Below are 27,434 nucleotides of genomic sequence, written 5' to 3'. Positions count from 1 at the left end.
TTACAAGAGACAATAATGAACACAGGCTTTGTCATACATGGGAAATCCCATACTTATGTATTGTATTTTGGGCAGACGTGTGTATGCATGCATGCATACACAAACACACACACACACACATGCACATCGGGGCCAGGAGCTGTGAATCGACCCCTGCAACCACAACTAGGTGAGTATACACACACACACACACACAACGACAGCCACCACGGTTTCAGGGACGGGAAATCCTGCGTCACAAACCTACTGGAGTTCTATGACAGGGTGACGGCAGTAAGACAAGAGAGGGGTGGGTAGATTGCATTTTCTTGGACTGTAAGAAGGCGTTTGACACATTTCCACACAAGAGATTAGTGCAAAAGCTGGAGGACCAGGCAGGGATAACAGGGAAGACACTACAATGGATCAGGGAATACTTGTCAGGAAGACAACAGCGAGTCATGGTATGTGGCGAGGTGTCAGAGTGGGCGCCTGTGACCAGCGGGGTCCCACAGTTATTTGGACTGTTCGTATGTCCACTATTATTCCTCGCATCAAGATAGAGTCAAACTGTCTGTTTTCTCATCAATGTTTTTGAGAGCTTTACGAATTTGTAGTCCTGAGTTCATAGATGAGGAAATATCCAAAATTTATGAAATAGGTAATGATTTAAAATACCCAAGAAATGTAATTGATAAATCTTTTAAAGTTGCTAGAAACACTTTTTATAATCCAAAAAGGGACAACCAGCCTTATTCAACTAAAAATATGTTGGTTCTCCCTTACCATGAAAACTTGGTTGATATGCCTTCTCTTCTTAAGACTTTTAATATTAAAGTTGTATTCAAAAATCTTGATACAGTGAAAAAACTTTTGATAAAGAATTCCCCCCAAAATGCTGATTGATGTGTCTATAAGATTCCTTGTAAAATTTGCGATAAAGTTTATTACGGTCAAACTGGTAAAAATCTCGAACTAAGATTAAAACAACATAAATATAGCATTAGAACTGGACAAGATTCCAATGCTCTATTTATTCATGTAAGAGATTTTAACCATCCAATTGATTTTCAAAAAGTTGAGAAAGTAGTATCAAGCAAGTCCATGGTCGACAGGAATATAATTGAATCTTGTTTCATAAAAAGCAGTTTTGACAATAATATGAATATTTCCTTTGGTTTATATAAATTAGATCCATTTATAATTAATAGAATTTGGGAAGAATTTAATAATACACTGGACAAATAATAATTTTTAAATTTTCTTGGGTAGAATAGCTTGGGGGTGAGCTGTGCAAAGGACCTATCCAAGTTGGGTTGCCGCGCGTCACGTGTTTAACCGTTGTGGTATCTGATAGTGAGGTGCTGGCCGGGCCCCTTATATAGCTTCCTTGGATGCTTCACTTTCATAGTTCCTTGATAATGTGAGTAGTCACGAAAGCGCTTGGAATTTCTCTATTCTTTCAGAGTGGTTGTTTTGCATATTTTGAAATCACCTGTTTACTGTGATCTTATTGCATATATATATACATATATATATATATATATATATATATATATATATATATATATATATATATATATATATATATATATATATATATATATATATATATATATATATATATATATATATTATAGGTAGTAGGTTGGTAGACAGCAACCACCCAGGGAAGTACTACCGTCCTGCCAGATGACTGTGAAACAAAAACCTGTAACTGTTTTGCATGATGGTAGGATTGCTGGTTTCTTTTTCTGTCTCATAAACACGCTAAGATAACAGGGATATCTTGCTACTCCTACTTACACTTTGGTCACACTTCACAGACACGCACATGCATATATATATATACATACATCTAGGTTTTTCTCCTTTTTCTAAATAGCTCTTGTTCTTTTTTATTTCTTCTATTGTCCATGGGGAAGTGGAAAAGAATCTTTCCTCCGTAAGCCATGCGTGTCGTATGAGGCGACTAAAATGCCGGGAGCAATGGGCTAGTAACCCCTTCTCCTGTATACAATTACTAAAAAAGAGAAGAAGAAAAACTTTATAAAACTGGGTTGCTTAAATGTGCGTGGATGTAGTGCGGATGACAAGAAACAGATGATTGCTGATGTTATGAATGAAAAGAAGTTGGATGTCCTGGCCCTAAGCGAAACAAAGCTGAAGGGGGTAGGAGAGTTTCAGTGGGGGGAAATAAATGGGATTAAATCTGGAGTATCTGAGAGAGTTAGAGCAAAGGAAGGGGTAGCAGTAATGTTAAATGATCAGTTATGGAAGGAGAAAAGAGAATATGAATGTGTAAATTCAAGAATTATGTGGATTAAAGTAAAGGTTGGATGCGAGAAGTGGGTCATAATAAGCGTGTATGCACCTGGAGAAGAGAGGAATGCAGAGGAGAGAGAGAGATTTTGGGAGATGTTAAGTGAATGTATAGGAGCCTTTGAACCAAGTGAGAGAGTAATTGTGGTAGGGGACTTGAATGCTAAAGTAGGAGAAACTTTTAGAGAGGGTGTGGTAGGTAAGTTTGGGGTGCCAGGTGTAAATGATAATGGGAGCCCTTTGATTGAACTTTGTATAGAAAGGGGTTTAGTTATAGGTAATACATATTTTAAGAAAAAGAGGATAAATAAGTATACACGATATGATGTAGGGCGAAATGACAGTAGTTTGTTGGATTATGTATTGGTAGATAAAAGACTGTTGAGTAGACTTCAGGATGTACATGTTTATAGAGGGGCCACAGATATATCAGATCACTTTCTAGTTGTAGCTACACTGAGAGTAAAAGGTAGATGGGATACAAGGAGAATAGAAGCATCAGGGAAGAGAGAGGTGAAGGTTTATAAACTAAAAGAGGAGGCAGTTAGGGTAAGATATAAACAGCTATTGGAGGATAGATGGGCTAATGAGAGCATAGGCAATGGGGTCGAAGAGGTATGGGGTAGGTTTAAAAATGTAGTGTTAGAGTGTTCAGCAGAAGTTTGTGGTTACAGGAAAGTGGGTGCAGGAGGGAAGAGGAGCGATTGGTGGAATGATGATGTAAAGAGAGTAGTAAGGGAGAAAAAGTTAGCATATGAGAAGTTTTTACAAAGTAGAAGTGATGCAAGGAGGGAAGAGTATATGGAGAAAAAGAGAGAAGTTAAGAGAGTGGTGAAGCAATGTAAAAAGAGAGCAAATGAGAGAGTGGGTGAGATGTTATCAACAAATTTTGTTGAAAATAAGAAAAAGTTTTGGAGTGAGATTAACAAGTTAAGAAAGCCTAGAGAACAAATGGATTTGTCAGTTAAAAATAGGAGAGGAGAGTTATTAAATGGAGAGGTAGAGGTATTGGGAAGATGGAAGGAATATTTTGAGGAATTGTTAAATGTTGATGAAGATAGGGAAGCTGTGATTTCGTGTATAGGGCAAGGAGGAATAACATCTTGTAGGAGTGAGGAAGAGCCAGTTGTGAGTGTGGGGGAAGTTCGTGAGGCAGTAGGTAAAATGAAAGGGGGTAAGGCAGCCGGGATTGATGGGATAAAGATAGAAATGTTAAAAGCAGGTGGGGATATAGTTTTGGAGTGGTTGGTGCAATTATTTAATAAATGTATGGAAGAGGGTAAGGTACCTAGGGATTGGCAGAGAGCATGCATAGTTCCTTTGTATAAAGGCAAAGGGGATAAAAGAGAGTGCAAAAATTATAGGGGGATAAGTCTGTTGAGTGTACCTGGTAAAGTGTATGGTAGAGTTATAATTGAAAGAATTAAGAGTAAGACGGAGAATAGGATAGCAGATGAACAAGGAGGCTTTAGGAAAGGTAGGGGGTGTGTGGACCAGGTGTTTACAGTGAAACATATAAGTGAACAGTATTTAGATAAGGCTAAAGAGGTCTTTGTGGCATTTATGGATTTGGAAAAGGCGTATGACAGGGTGGATAGGGGGGCAATGTGGCAGATGTTGCAAGTGTATGGTGTAGGAGGTAGGTTACTGAAAGCAGTGAAGAGTTTTTACGAGGATAGTGAGGCTCAAGTTAGAGTATGTAGGAAAGAGGGAAATTTTTTCCCAGTAAAAGTAGGCCTTAGACAAGGATGTGTGATGTCACCGTGGTTGTTTAATATATTTATAGATGGGGTTGTAAGAGAAGTAAATGCGAGGGTCTTGGCAAGAGGCGTGGAGTTAAAAGATAAAGAATCACACACAAAGTGGGAGTTGTCACAGCTGCTCTTTGCCGATGACACTGTGCTCTTGGGAGATTCTGAAGAGAAGTTGCAGAGATTGGTGGATGAATTTGGTAGGGTGTGCAAAAGAAGAAAATTAAAGGTGAATACAGGAAAGAGTAAGGTTATGAGGATAACAAAAAGATTAGGTGATGAAAGATTGAATATCAGATTGGAGGGAGAGAGTATGGAGGAGGTGAACGTATTCAGATATTTGGGAGTGGACGTGTCAGCGGATGGGTCTATGAAAGATGAGGTGAATCATAGAATTGATGAGGGAAAAAGAGTGAGTGGTGCACTTAGGAGTCTGTGGAGACAAAGAACTTTGTCCTTGGAGGCAAAGAGGGGAATGTATGAGAGTATAGTTTTACCAACGCTCTTATATGGGTGTGAAGCGTGGGTGATGAATGTTGCAGCGAGGAGAAGGCTGGAGGCAGTGGAGATGTCATGTCTGAGGGCAATGTGTGGTGTGAATATAATGCAGAGAATTCGTAGTTTGGAAGTTAGGAGGAGGTGCGGGATTACCAAAACTGTTGTCCAGAGGGCTGAGGAAGGGTTGTTGAGGTGGTTCGGACATGTAGAGAGAATGGAGCGAAACAGAATGACTTCAAGAGTGTATCAGTCTGTAGTGGAAGGAAGGCGGGGTAGGGGTCGGCCTAGGAAGGGTTGGAGGGAGGGGGTAAAGGAGGTTTTGTGTGCGAGGGGCTTGGACTTCCAGCAGGCATGCGTGAGCGTGTTTGATAGGAGTGAATGGAGACAAATGGTTTTTAATACTTGACGTGCTGTTGGAGTGTGAGCAAAGTAACATTTATGAAGGGATTCAGGGAAACCGGCAGGCCGGACTTGAGTCCTGGAGATGGGAAGTACAGTGCCTGCACTCTGAAGGAGGGGTGTTAATGTTGCAGTTTAAAAACTGTAGTGTAAAGCACCCTTCTGGCAAGACAGTGATGGAGTGAATGATGGTGAAAGTTTTTCTTTTTCGGGCCACCCTGCCTTGGTGGGAATCGGCCGGTGTGATAATAAAAAAAAAAAAAAAAATATATATATATATATATATATATATATATATATATATATATATATATATATAAATAATTGTGTTTATGTATACCTGTGCCTAAATAAACTTACTTAATTACTTGTTCAGCTGTCAAAATTTTGCTGTCTAGTCCCTAGACCCATTATCAGATGACCAAGAGCTCCAGCTCTGGGTCGTCATGTGACTAAGACACGAGTCAGGAAACACTTGTCCTGGTGCCTAACAAACTTAATGGTAACAAGTCACTCCAATGTTAACTAGTCGCTTTATCTGACTTTTTGGGGTTATCCGAAGTAATCTACACATATGAACCCCTCAAGGAAGGTTCCTTGATGCTGGTGAGGGGCTCTTGATTTTTATATAATCCTACAGGTTTAGCGCTTCCTCTTGATTGTAATAATAATAATACACATATGCTGCTATGTATGATAATTTATTTAAATATTTAAGTGCACTTGTACCTGAATAAACATTCTTAGATGGAAACATATAAATGACAATGTAAGAGAATATATCCCTTTGAAAATACATTTTACTAGTGTAAGTAAATAAGTAAGTTTATTCAGGTACACATAAATACAGTTACATAAAGCTGTCATACATAGCAACATGTGTAGACTACCTAGGATAACCCAAAATTTATTTATTTATTTATTTATTTATAAATTTTATCATACATACAGAGGTACAAAAAAATAAATAAAAGAGCAGCATGCCAAAGCCACTTATACTATGCATAGCATTACGGGCTGGCTTAAAATTAACTTAAGATTAACTAAGCAATGATGAAATCAGTGATAAGACATTATTGTAAACAGATAACTATAAAATACAAGTGAGTATTACAAAGACAGGTCCTATGGTTGCATGCATTGCTGTTCATTCAGGTGTGAGGTCACAGACCCTGAGCTGCTTTGGGGATTAGCGTGGACGGTTACAAAGCATGGCTTGCTTCTGCAGTGTTTTAAAAACTGAGGTTGGAGAGTTGAAGGAGGAGGTCTTGCTTCTCCAGGAGGAGATTAGGAGGCTGAAGGTCCACCTCAATGGGCCTGGGAGAGAGTGTGAGGTGGTTGGAGATGTGGGGAATGAGGCTTCTAGCAGTGAGGTGCAGTCTGTCTCTCACTGTGAGGAGGCTGTAGGTGGGGAGGTAGCAACGGCTACCAGCAGTGAGGTGCAGCCCAGCACCTGCTACAAGTGGCGAGTTGTTCACAGTAATGGGAGGCGCATCAGAGTAAGGAAAGTTAAGAGTGAAGATCTGGAGGTAGGAAATCGCTTCTCTGTTCTCCAGGATGAATGTACTTCAGTGGCCAGTGAAGGTAAGGGTACTACTGCCCCTGCTAATGAAGGTAAGCGCATTCTTGTGGTTGGTGACTCTCAGGTAAGATATGTTGACCGTGCTTTTTGTAATAGGAATAAGAAGATGAGAGATAGAGTGTGCTTCCCTGGAGCTGGTGTTGGGGACATTGTCAACAGACTGGATAATATCATGTCAGGTAATGGGAACAAGCCCATTATCTGTCTCAGTGCTGGTGGAAATGATATTGGGAAGGGTAGGAGAGAAGAGCTGCTAGATAAGTACAGGTCAGCTATAGATTTCATTAAGTCTAAGGGAGGGATCCCAATCATATGTAGCATCTTGCCTAGAAGGGGAGTAGGAAATGAATGGTTGTCTAGGGCAATTGGTGTAAATTGCTGGCTAGACAGATACTGCAAGGAACTTGCAATCCCATTCATTGACAACTGGAACAACTTTTATGGCAAACATGATATGTATGCAAGGGATGGGGTTCATCTCTCTGGTGCAGGGGTGGTAGCACTTGCAGACTCGATTGAGAAGGCCATTGGTGAAATGCCTATGATTTTAAACTGATGGAAGATAGAGGTATGGGTGTGCGTGGGAAACAAGCAGGTTGCAACACTAGGGTTGGAAACAGTAAATGTATAAAAGGCATTCAGCATGAAGTTATAAATAAAGACAATAGAACAGGTCAGCAAACAAAGGGGGACAGCAGAGGGCAGCAAGGGACTAGCTCCCTTAAGGTTTACTATACTAATAGCAGGAGTGTTAGAAATAAGATAGATGAGCTAAGATTAATTGCAAGTGCAGGAAACATAGATATTATTGCTATAACAGAGACCTGGCTCAATCTGAAAGATAGAGAGATGCCCTCTGAATGTCACATACAAGGCTATAAATTATTCCACACTGACAGGGTCAACAGGAAAGGTGGTGGAGTAGCGATGTATGTCAGAGACAATTTAAATTGTTGTGTTAGACAAGATATTAAATTAGAAGCGTCAGCCACTGAATCTGTTTGGTTACAGCTTCTCGAGGGCCGAGAAAAACTAATTTTGGGTGTGATTTACAGGGCCCCAAATCTTGATAGGGAGTGCAGTAAACTCCTATGGGACGAAATTCGTAAGGCATCTACATACGAAAATGTTGTGCTAATGGGAGATTTCAACTATAGACAGATTGACTGGAGCAATTTGACAGGAAATTTAGAGTCGGGTGACTTTCTTGATACGATCCAGGATTGTTTTTTAAAACAGTTTGTGACAGAGCCAACTAGGGGAAATAACCTCCTTGACTTGGTTCTTGCCAGTAGGGAAACACTAATTAATAATCTTGAGGTTAATGATGAGCTTGGGGAGAGTGATCACAAATCACTCAGTTTTAACATATCATGGAATTCCCCTAATAATGGCAATCAAGTCTCCGTCCCTGACTTTCGCTTGGCTGATTTCATAGGACTGAAAAATTACTTAGGTGGGCTGAACTGGAATGACCTGACTAGGGGTCAGGTAGGTGGTGATGGTTGCCGATATGATGCTTTCCAGGGCATAGTTCTAGCTGCTCAGTCAAATTATGTTCCAAATAGGGAAATCAGATCAAACAAAAATGATCCTAAATGGATGAACAATAGATTAAAATATCTGATTGGTCAAAAGAGAGGCATATATAGGCAAATCAAAAGAGGAGAGGGGCAATTAAGAAATCGATATATTCAGTTAAAGAGAGAAATAAAAAAGGGAATTATAAAAGCAAAAAGAGATTATGAGGTTAAAGTTGCAAGAGAATCGAAGACTAACCCAAAAGGATTCTTTCAGGTATACAGAAGTAAGATCAGGGACAAGATAGGCCCACTCAAAAGTTCCTCGGGTCAGCTCACTGACAGTGATAAGGAAATGTGTAGAATTTTTAACACATACTTCCTCTCAGTTTTTACACAGGAGGATACCAGCGATATTCCAGTAATGATAAATTATGTAGAACAGGACGATAATAAACTGTGCACTATTAGGGTCACAAGTGACATGGTCCTTAGGCAAATAGATAAATTAAAACCTAACAAATCCCCAGGCCCTGATGAACTGTATGCAAGGGTTCTAAAGGAATGTAAAGAGGAGCTTAGCACACCTTTGGCTAATCTTTTCAACATATCACTACAAACTGGCATGGTGCCAGATAAGTGGAAAATGGCAAATGTGATACCTATTTTCAAAACAGGTGACAGGTCCTTAGCTTCGAACTATAGACCAATAAGCCTAACCTCCATAGTGGGAAAATTTATGGAATCAATAATTGCCGAGGCAGTTCGTAGCCACCTTGAAAAGCATAAATTAATCAACGAATCTCAGCATGGTTTTACAAAGGGGCGTTCCTGCCTTACGAATTTATTAACTTTTTTCACTAAGGTATTTGAGGAGGTAGATCATGGTAATGAATATGATATTGTGTATATGGACTTCAGTAAGGCTTTTGACAGGGTCCCACATCAGAGACTATTGAGGAAAATTAAAGCACATGGAATAGGAGGAGAAATTTTTTCCTGGATAGAGGCATGGTTGACAAATAGGCAGCAGAGAGTTTGCATAAATGGGGAGAAATCAGAGTGGGGAAGCGTCACGAGCGGTGTTCCACAGGGGTCAGTGTTGGGCCCCCTGCTGTTCACAATCTACATAAACGACATAGATGAGGGCATAAAGAGCGACATCGGCAAGTTTGCCGATGACACCAAAATAGGCCGTCGAATTCATTCTGACGAGGACATTCGAGCACTCCAGGAAGATTTGAATAGACTGATGCAGTGGTCGGAGAAGTGGCAGATGCAGTTTAATATAGACAAATGCAAAGTTCTAAATGTTGGACAGGACAATAACCATGCCACATATAAACTAAATAATGTAGATCTTAATATTACGGATTGCGAAAAAGATTTAGGAGTTCTGGTTAGCAGTAATCTGAAACCAAGACAACAGTGCATAAGTGTTCGCAATAAAGCTAATAGAATCCTTGGCTTCATATCAAGAAGCATAAATAATAGGAGTCCTCAGGTTGTTCTTCAACTCTATACATCCTTGGTTAGGCCTCATTTAGATTATGCTGCACAGTTTTGGTCACCGTATTACAGAATGGATATAAATTCTCTGGAAAATGTACAAAGGAGGATGACAAAGATGATGCCATGTATCAGAAACCTTCCCTATGAGGATAGACTAAGGGCCCTGAAACTGCACTCTCTAGAAAGACGTAGAATTAGGGGGGATATGATTGAGGTTTATAAGTGGAAGACAGGAATAAATAAAGGGGATGTAAATAGTGTGCTGAAAATATCTAGCCTAGACAGGACTCGCAGCAATGGTTTTAAGTTGGAAAAATTCAGATTCAGGAGGGATATAGGAAAGTACTGGTTTGGTAATAGAGTTGTGGATGAGTGGAACAAACTCCCAAGTACCGTTATAGAGGCCAGAACGTTGTGTAGCTTTAAAAATAGGTTGGATAAATACATGAGTAGATGTGGGTGGGTGTGAGTTAGACCTGATAGCTTGTGCTAACAGGTCGGTTGCCGTGTTCCTCCCTTAAGTCAATGTGACCTGACCTGACTAGGTTGGGTGCATTGGCTTAAGCCGGTAGGGACTTGGACCTGCCTCGCATGGGCCAGTAGGCCTTCTGCAGTGTTCCTTCGTTCTTATGTTCTTATGTTCTTCTTAAAAAAAAAATAACAAAGTTAGGTTTAACATTTGTGTGATATAATTGTGAGTAACATTTAGGATATACAATTTATATGGTTCAGTTATTCAGTATTTATTTGGTTTTGAGTAAGTGAACTTTGAGAAGAGACTTGAATTTATAAACAGGTTGTGTTTCTTTTATATTTACAGGTAATGAATTCCAGATTTTAGGGCCTTTTATGTGCATTGAGTTTTTGCATAGTGTGAGATGAACACGAGGAACATCAAAGAGTGATCTGTGGCTTGTATTATGATCATGTGTTCTGTTGAGGTTGGCAAGATGTTTGAGGGGAGGGTTAATATCAGAGTTAAGTGTTCTATGTATGTAATAAGTGCAATAATAAGTATGGATGTTTTGTATGGTGAGTAGGTTGAGTGTTTTGAATATTGGTGGAGTGTGCTGCCTGTAGTGAGAATTTGTTATCATTCTAACTGCAGCCTTTTGTTGGGTAATTAGTGGTCTGAGATGGTTCATTGTTGTTGAGCCCCATGCACAAATTCCATAGGTGAGATAGGGGTAAATAAGAGTGATAAAGGGCCAGGAGGGCTGACTGTGGAACATAGTACCGTATCTTCGATAGTATGCCTACAGTCTTGGAAATTTTCTTAGAAATTTGTTGTTTATGTGTATGAAATTTGAGTCTATTATCGAGGTGGATTCCTAAGAATTTTCCCTCTGTTAGCTTTGTGATAGGTGATCCGTTTATCGTTATGTTAAGAGGTACATCTGTAGCTCTGTTACCAAACTGAATGAAGTAGGTTTTGTCAATGTTTAATGTAAGTTTGTTAGTCCTCATCCAGGTAGATATTTTCTGTAGTTCGGTGTTTACAGTATTGGCTAGCGTGACTGGGCTCGGGTGAGAGAAGACGTATGTAGTGTCATCTGCAAAAAGTGTGGGTTTGAGTAATTGCGAAGCATTTGGTAGGTCATTTATGTATAGGAGAAAGAGAACAGGGCCAAGGACACTTCCCTGTGGGACACCAACTGTAATTGGTTGTGCGGAAGAGCTTGCCCCATTTGCGTACACATATTGGCTTCTGTTGTCTTATTTCTATTGGGGTCCTTGATTTATTTTCGTAGGGGCTTACTCTTGTACCTAACTCCCCTCAAGGGAGGTTCCTTGATGCTGGTGAGGGGCTCTTGATCTAGGGAACTGGATGTGTGCTCACGTTCCCTGAAATGAACCTGAATACTTTCCATCTCTCCCACATGCGCTGTATAATCCTACGGGTATAGCGCTTCCCTGTGATTATAATAATAATAATAATTGTACCTAACTATGTTTTATTACATGTACACTACATGTAATAAAACATTGCAGAAAAAATCATTATTTGTATTTGAAACAAGTAAATATGTAACTTAACTTAGGCACAGGTACACATAGTACCATTATCATAAATATGTAAATTACCTATAATAACTAAAAAAGAGTCAAAGTAGATTAATATATAGTATCGCAGCCTATCCTTTCTCAAATATGCTGTAATTAGATTTGTTTGAAATGATATTTGTCTCACTGTTTTACTGTTTAAAGGTATATTTGTATATAAAAACAAAGAAAAGCCATTAATATTGAACGATATGATTATAATTTTCTCTTGACCTTTGGTTTGTTCATTGGGAGAAGTGTGAGTCAGATGTGGTCGCTGCTCCGGTCCAGCCTGACCACCTTCATACAGCTGAGAGAAACAACTTGTGAGGCTGAGATTAACAATCTTGTTAGGAAGAACGACAGTAACATAATCTGGAAGGAAGGCCAGATGGTGGGGGATAAATACTCGTGGTTGTGGAATAACTACATCACTCGTGAAGCTGTCAGGTGCCCCAAGAAAGTAGCAGAACTTCTCTGGACTGATCGTAAGGTGAAGCATCTCAATACTTACCTTGATTCCTTTACTGTTACCACCTTAATCATCACCATCATCCCACTCATCACTTCTACTTTACTTATCACCATGTCATTCATCACTACTACCTTATCACAATATCATTCATCAGCATTACCTGACATATTGTCACTCATCACTGCTACCTTATAATAATAATAATAATTATCTTTATTTTTACACATAAATGATGCAACCTACACAGACCTAGGCTGACATCATTTATATACTATATAGAAAGCCCCTGGTTATCCAGAGCATTTCGGGCAAATTAGGTTAATTTTTGCCCCAGGATGCGACTAACACCCAGGTACCTATTTCCTGCTAGGTGAACAGTGACAGCAGGTGTCTCAAGAAATCACGCCCAATGTTTCCACCCGTACCGGGAATGGAACCATGGACCTTAGTGTGTCACTCTGACTTTTTTGGGTTATCCTAAGTTCTCTACACATATGCTGCTATGTATGATAATCTATGTAACTGTATTTGTGTATACCTGAATAAACTTACTTAGCTGAGTACGCTACCAACCCAGCTACTTACCACCGTATCACTCATTACCATTACGTTACGTAAGAACATAAGAAGGAACACTGCAGCAGACCACGCGAGGCAGGTCCAATTCTCCCACCGGCTTACGCCAGTGCCTTGACCTAGTGAGGTCAGTTACATTCACTTAAGGGAGGAGCACGGCATCCGACCTAGTAGCACAAGCTAGTCAGGTCCAACTCACATCCACCCACACCCACTCATGTATTTATTCAACCTATTTTTAAAACTACACAACGTCTTAGCTTCTATGACGGTACTCGGGAGTTTGTTCTACTCGTCCACACCTCTATTACCAAACCAGTACTTTCCTATATCTTTCCTGAATCTGAATTTTTCCAATTTAAAACCATTGCTGCGAGTCCTGTCTATGCTAGATATTTTACCTTGTATATCATGCCACTCGTCACTAGTTCCCCTCTTATCACCATGCCAGTCGTCATACCAGTCATCACCTCACTACCACACTTAAGCACCCTGTAAGTTTATTTAGATGCAGTTACACATATTTAGGTGATTACAATAATTATACACAGTAACATATGTGTGAATTACCTAGAGTAACCCATCATGGTAACTCAACCACCTCACTAGTTACCAAGTAGACCTCTCTTATCACTGTCTCTCAGCACTCTCTCTTAACACTTACTTTTGAATGTTTAACCCTTTGAGGGTTTTCGTCGTACTAGTACGTCTTACGCGTAGGGGTTTTTGACGTACTAGTACTCATAAATTCTAGCGGCCTCAAATCTAGTGGGAGAAAGCTGGTAGGCCTTCATATGAAAGAATGGGTCTATGTGGTCAGTGTGCACAGTCTAAAAAAAATCCTGCAGCACACAGTGCATAATGAGAAAAAAAAACTTTGACCATTTTTTTTTTAATAAATCAGCGACTTTGCAGTGTATTTTCGTATGGTATTTATTGTTGTATTCTAGTTTTCTTGGTCTCATTTTATAGAATGGAAGACATATTACAGAAATAGAGATGATTTTGACTGGTTTTACAAAGAAAGGTGCCTTGAAATTGAGCTCAAAGTAGCAGAAATGTTCGATTTTTACCAAACTTCAAAAGTAAACAAATCGTGCCAAGCGTGCAATACACGTCAACTGGTGAGTCTAATATTCTTTCACAAGTGCACCAATAATATTTATACCATTTTTTACACTAATGCAGTAGTCTGCATAACAGTAAATCTTATATTTTTTGTGAAAATAAAAATTCAAAGTGGAAAGCAAAAGAATATAAGAGGGGCCTTGAGACGTGACTAATGACTAGAGGAAATGTCATTTTAGTGCCAGGAATGTCTTTCTTGTTTATTCTGGACCCTATTCGGAAATTGGCATCTTTTGAAATTTGTGTGAAATTGGCAAAATTGCTAAATTCTGACCACTGTACTGGATAGTTGAATTTCATAAATGAGTGGTTTCTTGCACCCATTCGATAGAAAAAATGGAGTTCTAGCGAAATTTTCATGTTTTTTGTCGACTAGTACAGTGAAATTGGCCGAAAATGGGGCTCAAAGTGGACAAAATCGCCGATGCATAAACATCGCCGAGACCGCTAACTTTGCGAGAGCATAATTCCGTAAGTTTTCTATCAAATTTCAAACTTTTGGTGTCTTTATGATCGGGAAAAGATTCTCTATCTTTTCATAAGAGAAAATAATTTTTTTTTTTTTAAATTTGGCCGACCCTGAGAACGAGTTTCGGAGAGGGCCTGTCGACCCTCAAAGGGTTAAGGAACATAACCCTATTTTTCTCCATATGTTTTAAAAGTCCATTAGTCACAGAAATCATTTTTAGTGCAGTTTTCAGGAATGCAACCCACACAGATTATGAATGTCCACTGTTAATACTGTACACCAAAACCAAATTATGCCCTTCCTTTGCTGCATCTCGCCCTACTCTGCTGCTGACACCACAGCTGCTGGTGATGCTGCTGTTTCCATGGACATCTGCCATGCCTGACTTATAACCTCTGGCTTGGATTGAATTCTGGATATGGTTTGGAATGTAGCTACTTATTATGTATTGTGATTATGTTCTTTGTAATGTATAGACACTGTACCTTAGATCCAGTAGCAACAGGTGGTACTAATTATTCCACAGTGTCTCATTTGCTGCATTTCCTGTTGGTAGCAGCTTATTAATGTTAGCAAAATGGTCTCAGAATGTTACTTGTGTTGCAGAGGATGTACAGACAGGTTGTAATTCTCATTGAGCATTTATGGAACACAATATAGAAAGTAGTTTTAAAAAAAATTCAGAAAATTATTTTTTATTTTTCTTTGTTTTCAGAGCAATATTAATCAGGTAGTTACAAAAGTTTCATCAGATATGCTGAACATTCCCTCGTATGCACGATGGTTCATTCGCATTGCTGGAATTTCAGGCGCTGCAGCTGTTGCACTTGGTGCATATGGTGCTCATGGTGAGTAAAGGCAGTAATTTTTATTTCAGATTCTGTTTACTACAGTAAAACAGTATCCCCTTCAAGGAGGTCACCTTGATGCTGATGAAGGGCTCTTGATACAAAGAATTAGAGCAATCCTCCTCTTGCTTAAATCAATCCTGATTACCTTCCATTCCCAAATAATATAATAATGTTATATCTGTGTATTTTTATGTACAGTTATTATGGTGTGATTTTCACACCATAATAACTGTACATAATAACCCAGGGAAGTACTACCGTCCTGCCAGATGACTGTGAAACAGAAACCTGTAACTGTTTTGCATGATGGTAGGATTGCTGGTTTCTTTTTCTGTCTCATAAACATGCTAGATAACAGGGATATCTTGCTACTCCTACTTACACTTTGGTCACACTTCACAGACACGCACATGCATGTATATATACATACATCTAGGTTTTTCTCCTTTTTCTAAATAGCTCTTGTTCCTCTTTATTTCTTCTATTGTCCATGGGGAAGTGGAAAAGAATCTTTCCTCCGTAAGCCAAGCGTGTCGCATGAGGCGACTAAAATGCCGGGAGCAATGGGCTAGTAACCCCTTCTCCTGTAGACATTTACTAAAAAAGAGAAGAAGAAAAACTTTATAAAACTGCGATGCTTGAATGTGCGTGGATGTAGTGCGGATGACAAGAAACAGATGATTGCTGATGTTATGAATGAAAAGAAGTTGGATGTCCTGGCCCTAAGCGAAACAAAGCTGAAGGGGGTAGGGGAGTTTCGGTGGGGGGAAATAAATGGGATTAAATCTGGAGTATCTGAGAGAGTTAGAGCAAAGGAAGGGGTAGCAGTAATGTTGAAGGATCAGTTGTGGAAGGAGAAAAGAGAATATGAATGTGTAAATTCAAGAATTATGTGGATTAAAGTAAAGGTTGGATGCGAAAAGTGGGTCATAATAAGCGTTTATGCACCTGGAGAAGAGAGGAATGCAGAGGAGAGAGAGAGATTTTGGGAGATGTTAAGTGAATGTATAGGAGCCTTTGAACCAAATGAGAGAGTAATTGTGGTAGGGGACCTGAATGCTAAAGTAGGAGAAACTTTTAGAGAGGGTGTGGTAGGTAAGTTTGGGGTGTCAGGTGTAAATGATAATGGGAGCCCTTTGATTGAACTTTGTATAGAAAGGGGTTTAGTTATAGGTAATACATATTTTAAGAAAAAGAGGATAAATAAGTATACAAGATATGATGTAGGGCGAAATGACAGTAGTTTGTTGGATTATGTATTGGTAGATAAAAGACTGTTGAGTAGACTTCAGGATGTATATGTTTATAGAGGAGCCACAGATATATCAGATCACTTTCTAGTTGTAGCTACACTGAGAGTAAAAGGTAGATGGGATACAAGGAGAATAGAAGCATCAGGGAAGAGAGAGGTGAAGGTTTATAAACTAAAAGAGGAGGCAGTTAGGGTAAGATATAAACAGCTATTGGAGGATAGATGGGCTAATGAGAGCATAGGCAATGGGGTCAAAGAGGTATGGGGTAGGTTTAAAAATGTAGTGTTAGAGTGTTCAGCAGAAGTTTGTGGTTACAGGAAAGTGGGTGAGGGAGGGAAGAGGAGCGATTGGTGGAATGATGATGTAAATAGAGCAGTAAGGGAGAAAAAGTTAGCATATGAGAAGTTTTTACAAAGTAGAAGTGATGCAAGGAGGGAAGAGTATATGGAGAAAAAGAGAGAGGTTAAGAGAGTGTAGAAGCAATGTAAAAAGAGAGCAAACGAGAGAGTGGGTGAGATGTTATCAACAAATTTTGTTGAAAATAAGAAAAAGTTTTGGAGTGAGATTAACAAGTTAAGGAAGCCTAGAGAACAAATGGATTTGTCAGTTAAAAATAGGAGAGGAGAGTTATTAAATGGAGAGTTAGAGGTATTGGGAAGATGGAGGGAATATTTTGGGGAATTGTTAAATGTTGATGAAGATAGGGAAGCTGTGATTTCGTGTATAGGGCAAGGAGGAATAACATCTTGTAGGAGTGAGGAAGAGCCAGTTGTGAGTGTGGGGGAAGTTCGTGAGGCAGTAGGTAAAATGAAAGGGGGTAAGGCAGCCGAGATTGATGGGATAAAGATAGAAATGTTAAAAGCTGGTGGTTTACCTGGAGAGAGATCCGGGGGTCAACGCCCCCGCGGCCCGGTCTGTGACCAGGCCTCCTGGTGGATCAGAGCCTGATCAACCAGGCTGTTGCTGCTGGCTGCACGCAAACCAACGTACGAGCCACAGCCCGGCTGATCAGGAACCGACTTTGTGCTTGTCCAGTACCAGCTTGAAGACTGCCAGGGGTCTGTTGGTAATCCCCCTTATGTATGCTGGGAGGCAGTTGAACAGTCTCAGGCCCCTGACACTTATTGTATGGTCTCTTAACGTGCTAGTGACACCCCTGTTTTTCATTGGGGGAATGTTGCATCGTCTGCCAAACTATATCCCCAAGTGGGGATATAGTTTTGGAGTGGTTGGTGCAATTATTTAATAAATGTATGGAAGAGGGTAAGGTACCTAGGGATTGGCAGAGAGCATGCATAGTTCCTTTGTATAAAGGCAAAGGGGACAAAAGAGAGTGCAAAAATTATAGGGGGATAAGTCTGTTGAGTATACCTGGTAAAGTGTATGGTAGAGTTATTATTGAAAGAATTAAGAGTAAGACGGAGAATAGGATAGCAGATGAACAAGGAGGCTTTAGGAAAGGTAGGGGGTGTGTGGACCAGGTGTTTACAGTGAAACATATAAGTGAACAGTATTTAGATAAGGCTAAAGAGGTCTTTGTGGCATTTATGGATTTGGAAAAGGCATATGACAGGGTGGATAGGGGGGCAATGTGGCAGATGTTGCAGGTGTATGGTGTAGGAGGTAGGTAACTGAAAGCAGTGAAGAGTTTTTACGAGGATAGTGAGGCTCAAGTTAGAGTATGAAGGAAAGAGGGAAATTATTTCCCAGTAAAAGTAGGCCTTAGACAAGGATGTGTGATGTCACCGTGGTTGTTTAATATATTTATAGATGGGGTTGTAAGAGAAGTAAATGCGAGGGTCTTGGCAAGAGGCGTGGAGTTAAAAGATAAAGAATCACACATAAAGTGGGAGTTGTCACAGTTGCTCTTTGCTGATGACACTGTGCTCTTGGGAGATTCTGAAGAGAAGTTGCAGAGATTGGTGGATGAATTTGGTAGGGTGTGCAAAAGAAGAAAATTAAAAGTGAATACAGGAAAGAGTAAGGTTATGAGGATAAAAAGATTAGGTGATGAAAGATTGGATATCAGATTGGAGGGAGAGAGTATGGAGGAGGTGAATGTATTCAGATATTTGGGAGTGGACGTGTCAGTGGATGGGTCTATGAAAGATGAGGTGCATCATAGAATTGATGAGGGGAAAAGGGTGAGTGGTGCACTTAGGAGTCTGTGGAGACAAAGAACTTTGTCCTTGGAGGCAAAGAGGGGAATGTATGAGAGTATAGTTTTACCAATGCTCTTATATGGGTGTGAAGCATGGATGATGAATGTTGCAGCGAGGAGAAGGCTGGAGGCAGTGGAGATGTCATGTGTGAGGGCAGTGTGTGGTGTGAATATAATGCAGAGAATTCGTAGTTTGGAAGTTAGGAGGAGGTGCGGGATTACCAAAATTGTTGTCCAGAGGGCTGAGGAAGGGTTGTTGAGGTGGTTCGGACATGTAGAGAGAATGGAGCGAAACAGAGTGACTTCAAGAGTGTATCAGTCTGTAGTGGAAGGAAGGCGGGGTAGGGGTCGGCCTAGGAAACGTTGGAGGGAGGGGGTAAAGGAGGTTTTGTGTTCGAGGGGCTTGGACTTCCAGCAGGCATGCGTGAGCGTGTTTGATAAGAGTGAATGGAGACAAATGGTTTTTAATACTTGACGAGCTGTTGGAGTGTGAGCAAAGTAACATTTATGAAGGGATTCAGGGAAACCGGCAGGCCGGACTTGAGTCCTGGAGATGGGAAGTACAGTGCCTGCACTCTGAAGGAGGGGTGTTAATGTTGCAGTTTAAAAACTGTAGTGTAAAGCACCCTTCTGGCAAAACAGTGATGGAGTGAATGATGGTGAAAGTTTTTCTTTTTCGGGCCACCCTGCCTTGGTGGGAATCGGCCAGTGTGATAATATAATATAAATATTTTCACTCACATACTTGAACAAAGGTACAGTATATTTTCAATGGCTTGAGTTTGGTAAGTCTTAATGACTACCAGTTTGAGTAAGAGTACTTTTAAGTCTAATGTATAGATATTATAATTTGCTGATCCCATTTATTTATCCCTTAAGAAAGATATGGATAAATGAGTTAGTATAGCATAAGTGTAGAATAAAGAACATCATAGCACTTTTATAGTATTTGGAATATTTCCAATATTCCACAAGCCAATTGTAGAACAATCATTTTTGTTTTAGTGTTTTCCTTATGAAACTAGTGATCTAGTGCAGTTAGCCTCTCAAAAACTCCATTTTCTCTTACCCAGGACCAAAGAACATGTTATAGGAAGAAGTAGTAATGATATTATATGCTCAGACTGGTCCTGGACACTCGCCATATTATGGCCTATTTTATTCATTCTAGAGTATATATATCACATATCTATGTTACTTATAGTGTTTATTATGTCAAATTAGATCAGTTCTGATAGAAAAATAAGACGTAGAGTTGATATTAGCTTTTTTTTTTTTTTTTTTTTTTTTAACAAGTCTGCAGTCTCCCATCGAGGCAAGGTGACCCAAAAAGAAAGAAAATCCCCGAAAAAAAAGTACTTTCATCATCATTCAACACTTTCACCTCACTCACACATAATCACTGTTTTTGCAGAGGTGCTCAGAATACAACAGTTTAGAAGCATATACATATAAAGATGAAGATTGAGACACTTATGCAACATATGGGAATCTTTATTCAGGAAACGTTTCGCCACACAGTAGCTTCATCAGTCCAATACAAAGTAGAAAGGTGTAAGGAGAAGAGGAGTTTGAGGTAATCAGTCCCTCAGCCTGGAGTCGATGTGTTCAGTCCATCAATCTTGTAAAATGTACGGTATAGGCCCGTAGACGTGGCTTATATACTGTAGTGAGGTGAGGCGAAGCAGGAGGAGGTGGGTTCACAGTGGTATCATCCACTAGTCGAAGTAGGTCTTCGTCCGAAGGTTGGACAAGTGTTGAAGAATTCTTTGTAACAAGATCCCATGATGCTGCAGTGTCTGACAATTGTGATGAATGGTTTGAAAAACCGACAAGTTGAAGATTTAGACACTTATGCAACATAAGTGTCTCAATCTTCAACTTGACGGTTTTTCAAACCATTCATCACACACATATAAAGATACACAACATATCCCTCCAAACTGCCAATATCCCAAACCCCTCCTTTAAAGTGCAGGCATTGTACTTCCCATTTCCAGGACTCAAGTCCGGCTATATAAAAATAACAGGTTTCCCTGAGTCCCTTCACTAAATATTACCCTGCTCACACTCCAACAGCTCGTCAGGTCCCAAATACCATTTGTCTCCGTTCACTCCTATCTAACACGCTCATGCACGCTTGTTGAAAGTCCAAGCCCCTCGCCCACAAAACAACCTTTACCCCCTCCCTCCAACCTTTTCGAGGACGACCCCTACTCTACCTTCCTTCCCCTACAGATTTATACGCTCTCCATGTCTTTCTACTTTGATCCATTCTCTCTAAATGACCAAACCACCTCAATAACCCCTCTTCAGCCCTCTGACTAATACTTTTATTAACTCCACACCTTCTCCTAATTTCCACACTCCGAATTTTCTGCATAATATTTACACCACACATTGCCCTTAGACAGGACATCTCCACTGCCTCCAACCGCCTCCTCACTGCAGCATTTACAACCCAAGCTTCACACCCATATAAGAGTGTTGGTAATACTATATTTTCATACATTCCCTTCTTTGCCTCCATAGATAACGTTCTTTGTCTCCACATATACCTCAACGCACCACTCGCCTTTTTTCCTTCATCAATTGTGATTAACCTCATCCTTCATAAATCCATCCGCTGTCACGTCAACTCCCAAATATCTGAAAACATTCACTTCTTCCATATATTGAAATATTTTCTCCTGCCCCTTGAGACTCGGGTTTTTTGGGGGCTGGAATGGATTAATCGCATTTCAATTAATTTAATGAGGAAAATTGATTTGATATACGAGCAGATTGAGTTACGAGCTCGGTCACGGAACGAATTAAACTTGTAAGTCAAGGTACCACTGTATGTAGACTAGTGAGTTTCTTCTGTACTAAATATGTGATTGGTTATCCTCCATTTGTGGTTACTTGCGGGCATTGTTTACCTTTTCACCCAAATCATGGTTTGAACAATTACTCAGGTACCTGTACAGAACCTCATGATAATTTTTAGGGGGGACTTGACTTAAATGATTTAACAGGCTTTCTAATTGAGGTGAGCATTTTTAAAATTGTGGTGAGGGTATTTCTTTGTGTAATTATTGGTTTGAATTAATTTTATTGTTTTGAGTTGTGAATGTTAGTATGCATTATTGTACACAACTTTTCATGAAAAGTGCTGACTGTGACCTTACTAGAAAAAACTTCATAAATTCTGCAGCTTCCTTTCTGGATAGCTGTTGTTTGTTAAAGTGAAAAGTACATTCTTGGGTTTTGTGCTTGCTAAATAATAATAATAATAATAGTAATAAATGGATGGTGATAATGAAATTTTTTTTGTGTCATACTACCTTGGTGGGAGATGGCAGTTGAGGTTTAAAAACAGTGTGTGTGTTTGTATGTATATGCATGTATATATTACCTATAAAGAATTAAATATATTTGTTTTACTACCTCAGTGTTTTACCGACGAGAATATCCTGAGGAACTGAAGCAGGTGTATGAAACTGCTAACCGGTACCACTTTCTACACACACTCGCCTTACTTGGTGTTCCTCTTTGTAGACGACCCAAACTGGTTAGTGTGAATTTTAATTAAATGCTTAAGATTGAATTCATTTTTTTTTTTTTTCCAACAAATCGGTCGTCTCCCACCGAGGCAGGGTGACCCAAAAAAGAAAGAAAATCCCCAAAAAGAAAATACTTTCATCATCAATCAACACTTTCACCACACTCACACATTATCACTGCTTTTGCAGAGGTGCCCAGAATACAACAGTTTAGAAGCATATACACATAAAGATACACAACATATCCCTCCAAACTGCCAATATCCCAAACCACTCCTTTAAAGTGCAGGCATTGTACTTCCCATTTCCAGGACTCAAGTCCGACTATATGAAAGTAACCGGTTTCCCTGAATCCCTTCACTAAATATTACCCTGCTCACACTCCAACAGATCGTCAGGTCCCAAGTACCATTCGTCTCCATTCACTCCTATCTAACACGATCATGCACGCTTGCTGGAAGTCCAAGCCCCTCGCCCACAAAACCTTTACCCCCTCTTTCCAACCCTTTCGAGGACGACCCCTACCCCTCTTTCCTTCCCCTATAGATTTATATGCTTTCCATGTCATTCTACTTTGAATTCATATTGTTGTATAAAAATTAAAATGTTTTTCATGGAATAGTACTGTACTATTTAGTCTGTAATAATTTAAAACAAATTTTAATTCTGAAATGTACACAACTGTTGCAAAATTAGATGACATTTTGGTTATACAGAGCATTTTGGGCAGACTAAAACTAAAGCATAAACCTATTTTTTTTTTTTTTAAACAAGTCGGCCGTCTCCCACCGAGGCAGGGTGACCTAAAAAGAAAGAAAATCCCCAAAAAGAAAATACTTTCATCATCATTCAACACTTTCACCACACTCACACATAATCACTGTTTTTGCAGAGGTGCTCAGAATACAACTGTTTAGAAGTATATATGTATAAAGATACACAACTTATCCCTCCAAACTGCCAGTATCCCAAACCCCTCTTTTATAGTGCAGGCATTGTACTTCCCATTTCCAGGACTTAAGTCCGACTATATAAAAATAACCGGTTTCCCTGAATCCCTTCACTAAATATTACCCTGCTCACACTCTGACAGCTCGTCAGGTCCCAAGTACCATTCGTCTCCATTCACTCCTATCTAACACGCTCACGCATGCTTGCTGGAAACCCAAGCCACTCGCCCACAAAACCTCCTTTACCCTCTCCCTCCAACCTTTTTGAGGACGACCCCTACCCCACCTTCCTTCCTCTATAGATTTATACACTCTCCATGTCATTCTACTTTGATCCATTCTCTCTAAATGACCAAACCACCTCAACAACCCCTCTTCGGCCCTCTGACTAATACTTTTATTAACTCCATACCTTCTCCTAATTTCCACACTCCGAATTTTCTGCATAATATTTACACACATTGCTCTTAGACAGGACATCTCCACTGCCTCCATCTCCTTGCTGCTGCATTTACCACCCAAGCTTCACACCCATATAACAGTGTTGGTACCACTATACTTTTAAACATTCCCTTCTTTGCCTCCATAGATAACGTTCTTTGTCTCCACATATACCTCAACGCACCGCTCACCTTTTTTTCCTTCATCAATTCTGTGATTAACCTCATCCTTCATAAATCTATCCGCTGACACGTCAACTCCCAAATATCTGAAAACATTCACTTCTTCCATATTCCTCCTCTCCAATATGATATCCAATTTTTCTTTATCTAAATCACTTGATACCCTCATCACCTTATTCTTTTCTATGTTCACTTTTAACTTTCTACCTCTACACACACTCCCAAACTCATCCACTAACCTTTGCAATTTTTCTTTAGAATCTCCCATAAGCACAGTATCATCAGCAAAAAGTAACTGCATCCATTCCCATTTTGTATTTGATTCCCCATAATTTAATCCCACCCCTCTCCCAAATGCCCTAGCATTTACTTCTTTTACAACCCCATCCATATATATATTAAACAACCATGGTGACATTACACATCCCTGTCTAAGACCTACTTTTACTGAGAAGTAGTCTCCCTCTCTTCTACACACCCTAACCTGAGCCTCACTATCCTCATAAAAACTCTTTACAGCATTTCGTAACTTACCACCTATTCCATATACTTGCAACATCTGCCACATTGCTCCCCTATCCACTCTATCATATGCCTTTTCTAAATCCATAAATGCAATAAAAACTTCCCTGCCTTTATCTAAATACTGTTCACATTTATGCTTCAGTGTAAACACCTGATCAACACATCCCCTACCCACTCTAAAACCTCCTTGCTTATCCGCAATCCTATATTCTGTCTTACCTCTAATTCTTTCAATAATAACCCTACCATACAATTTTCCTGGTATACTCAGTAAACTAATTCCTCTATAATTTTTACGATCTCTTTTGTCCCTCTTCCCTTTATATAAAGGGACTATACATGCTCTCCGCCAGTCTCTAGGTACCTTCCCCTCTTTCATACATTTATTAAACAAAAGTACCAACCACTCCAACACTATATCCCCCCCTGCTTTTAACATTTCTGTCATGATCCCGTCAGTTCCAGCTGCTTTAACCCCTTTCATTCTACGTAATGCCTCACGTACCTCCCCCACACTTACATTCTGCTCTTCTTCACTCCTAAAAGATGGTATACCTCCCTGGCCAGTGCATGAAATTACTGCCTCCCTTTCTTCATCAACATTTAAGTTCCTCAAAATATTCTCGCCATCTACCTAATACCTCCATCTCCCCATCTACTAACTCCCCTACTCTGTTTTTAACTGACAAATCCATACGTTCCCTAGGCTTTCTTAACTTTTTTAACTCACTCCAAAATTTTTTCTTATTTTCATTAAAATTTCTGGACAATGTATAATTGAAATTAAAATTAGTTGAATGCTAAATTTATAATTAAGTTGTCTGAAGACAAGGTTATTAATTGTACACTAATTACTGTGTTAAGTAACAAATACTCTGTTCTGTATGTTAAAGTAGCAATGGCAAAATGGATTAAGTAATGGAAAACTGCATTGACAATTTTTGTTAAACAGTACCATAATAATTATTGGCAATAGAAATAGGTTTTTGTGTATGTTAAATTTTTTCACTTGTGGTTATTATTACATTCTTGTGAGGATTGAGGAAGGGGCTTGCACTAAACCATAGGGTCATACAGTGCGTGGGGGAATGGGAGCTATTCAGGTTTGGTCCAAGGAAGGGAAGCACAGGTCCAGTTCCTTAGATATAGAGCCCCTCACTGGCATGAAAGAACCTCCCTTGAGAAGTTACAGTTGTAGTGAAACTCCATATGAAGCAAATGGATAATGGTAGTTCATAGTTTTCACTTGTAAACTAAACCTTCTTTGACATGATGCCCTAAGGATGACTGACTTTTGCTTCAAACTTTTCATTTCCAGCCATTCATAGACATATTACATTCATGGGGGTACCATTAAACCTGTAAGGATAATTATAGGCCCTGGGGAATGGGAAACAGTTGGGACTGATTTAAGGAAGGAAAGGTAGCTCCAATTCCTTAGATTAAAGCATGCAACCTTGAAGGGATTTGTCTGCGTAAATCTTCACAATGGTCCGGACCCTTTTTTATTGTAATTGTACATTGTCTTGTTGGAGAGTTACCACGAAACTAATTTTGAAAGTTACTTTTATTTTTATGAACATTCAAGGGTGGTGTTTTGATGCCAGTGAGGGGTCTTGATCTGGGGAATTTGGCCTGTCCTGCCTTTTCTTGGATTAACCCTCTGGGTACTGAATGAACCCTATGGGTTTACCAGATGGGCACTGAATGTAATGTGGTGGTAATAGAATCCAAGTACTAGATTTTTCACAGTTATTATAATCATAACTAAGCACTGTACCTGCAACGGTCATACAGCGCTGTATATTTTTGGTAAAGTTTTATACTTCATTATATAGCCGTCTCAAGTGTTATTTTGTGCCTTAGCATACTCAAATCAAGGCTTCAAGTGGAAACATTTAATGTGTGCTATAACCACTGGAAATGTAGAAAATGTGATCACTAGTTTAACTGATACTTGCCTTTGCTACGAATGAGTAGTTATTATTACACAAGATTGATAAAATTCTTATGAACATGACTAGATTATTATTATTATTAATGGTCATGGGAGATTTTTCATCATTATACACATTGGGGGGCATTAAACCCATAAAGAGTCATACAGCACCTTGGGGTAATGGGAGATACTTTGGTTGAATCCTAGGAAGGAAAGGTTAAATTTGATTCCTTAAATCATAAGCCCATCACTGATGTTTAGGAACCTCCCTTGAGGGAACTATTAAACATGTGCATGCACACAGATATACTTGATGCTATAAATATAGAAATATGCTGTTTCCATTTGCTGTATCAAGTATGCCTTTTGTTTGATTTTGTTTACTATATTCTTATATACACATTGTAATATAGCATTTTCTTTTCCCAACAGGCTGGAGCATTATTTGTAGCTGGAACAGCAATCTTTTGTGGCACTTGCTATTACTATGCCTTGACAGGATCTAAGAATGTCAGACAATATACCCCATATGGTGGAATGTTACTGATTGTTGGCTGGTTGTCCATGGTGCTTTAAAAGTCATATGAACATTTTGTATATTTGTAAAAGTAGCCTATCAGAATGTCTTGAACTAGGCATTTAAAGAGAGTATTACATTTATAAATAAATCATGAATTATTATGTTTACACATTAGGTGGTTTATAGCTTAGTGGTGTAGTGCCTTCAGCTTGCAACCAAAGGACCCAGGTTTAATCCTGGGGTGAGTGGAGATATTGAGCATGCATCTTAAACCTGTTGACCCTGTTCACTTACCAGTAAATAGATACCCAGGGGTTAGTCAATTGTTGTGGGTTGCAAGACCTGGGCTTTGAAATGAGCTCAGGTTGGATAACTTTACCTGTAAATGCATTTTTTTTTTTAAGTGCATACAGTATATATATCCTCTTAAGCTACTGTTGTACACCTGGTCATTCAAAATTGACACTAATATAGTGAACTAATATTGCTTTTGTTTTCTAAATTCTGTTAATTTGATCAGAATAAGGAATTGGTTACACAGAGTAACATTTACTTATTTTTAAATAGGTATTACTTAAAAATTATTGTTTTTTATGTTCAGTTTTAATTAGATTGCAACATTCCTCTCTCTAATCAGCTTCTTATTGTTTACTATAAAAGTATATACAAATTAAAGTATTTTGTAACTAGTCTAGTCGTTTCACTAAATATCAGCAGAATGTTTAAACCTTTATAATCCATCATACACACTACGTACTTATTTAAATGCAGACCACACATATTTCACAAAAGCTTTAAGCCAATATGGGCCAC

At 39.3% G+C, this 27,434-nt stretch overlaps 1 protein-coding gene across 8 annotated transcripts; it reads left to right on the top strand.

The window, feature by feature from the left end:
• Positions 1-104: 104 nt before the first annotated feature.
• LOC128697523 (transmembrane protein 256 homolog) lies at positions 105-27,311 on the top strand. 8 transcript variants are annotated; one of them, XM_070093979.1, is made up of 5 exons: positions 105-169; positions 11,865-12,099; positions 14,970-15,102; positions 21,954-22,072; positions 26,534-27,311. In XM_070093979.1, exons 1-5 carry the CDS (start codon positions 120-122, stop codon positions 26,675-26,677), a joined length of 681 nt encoding a protein of 226 aa, XP_069950080.1. In that variant the 5' UTR covers positions 105-119; the 3' UTR covers positions 26,678-27,311. The 8 variants fall into 8 exon arrangements, with proteins under 8 accessions (XP_069950080.1, XP_069950081.1, XP_069950082.1 ...); XM_070093980.1 differs by lacking the exon at positions 105-169 and adding an exon at positions 5,988-6,052; XM_070093981.1 differs by lacking the exon at positions 105-169 and adding an exon at positions 6,082-6,104.
• The last annotated feature ends 123 nt before the right edge of the window (positions 27,312-27,434 follow it).

The sequence above is a fragment of the Cherax quadricarinatus genome, chromosome 44, assembly GCF_038502225.1.
Source record: "Cherax quadricarinatus isolate ZL_2023a chromosome 44, ASM3850222v1, whole genome shotgun sequence".
Taxonomy (NCBI): domain Eukaryota; kingdom Metazoa; phylum Arthropoda; class Malacostraca; order Decapoda; family Parastacidae; genus Cherax; species Cherax quadricarinatus.
This window is presented reverse-complemented; position numbering and strand designations above follow the sequence as displayed.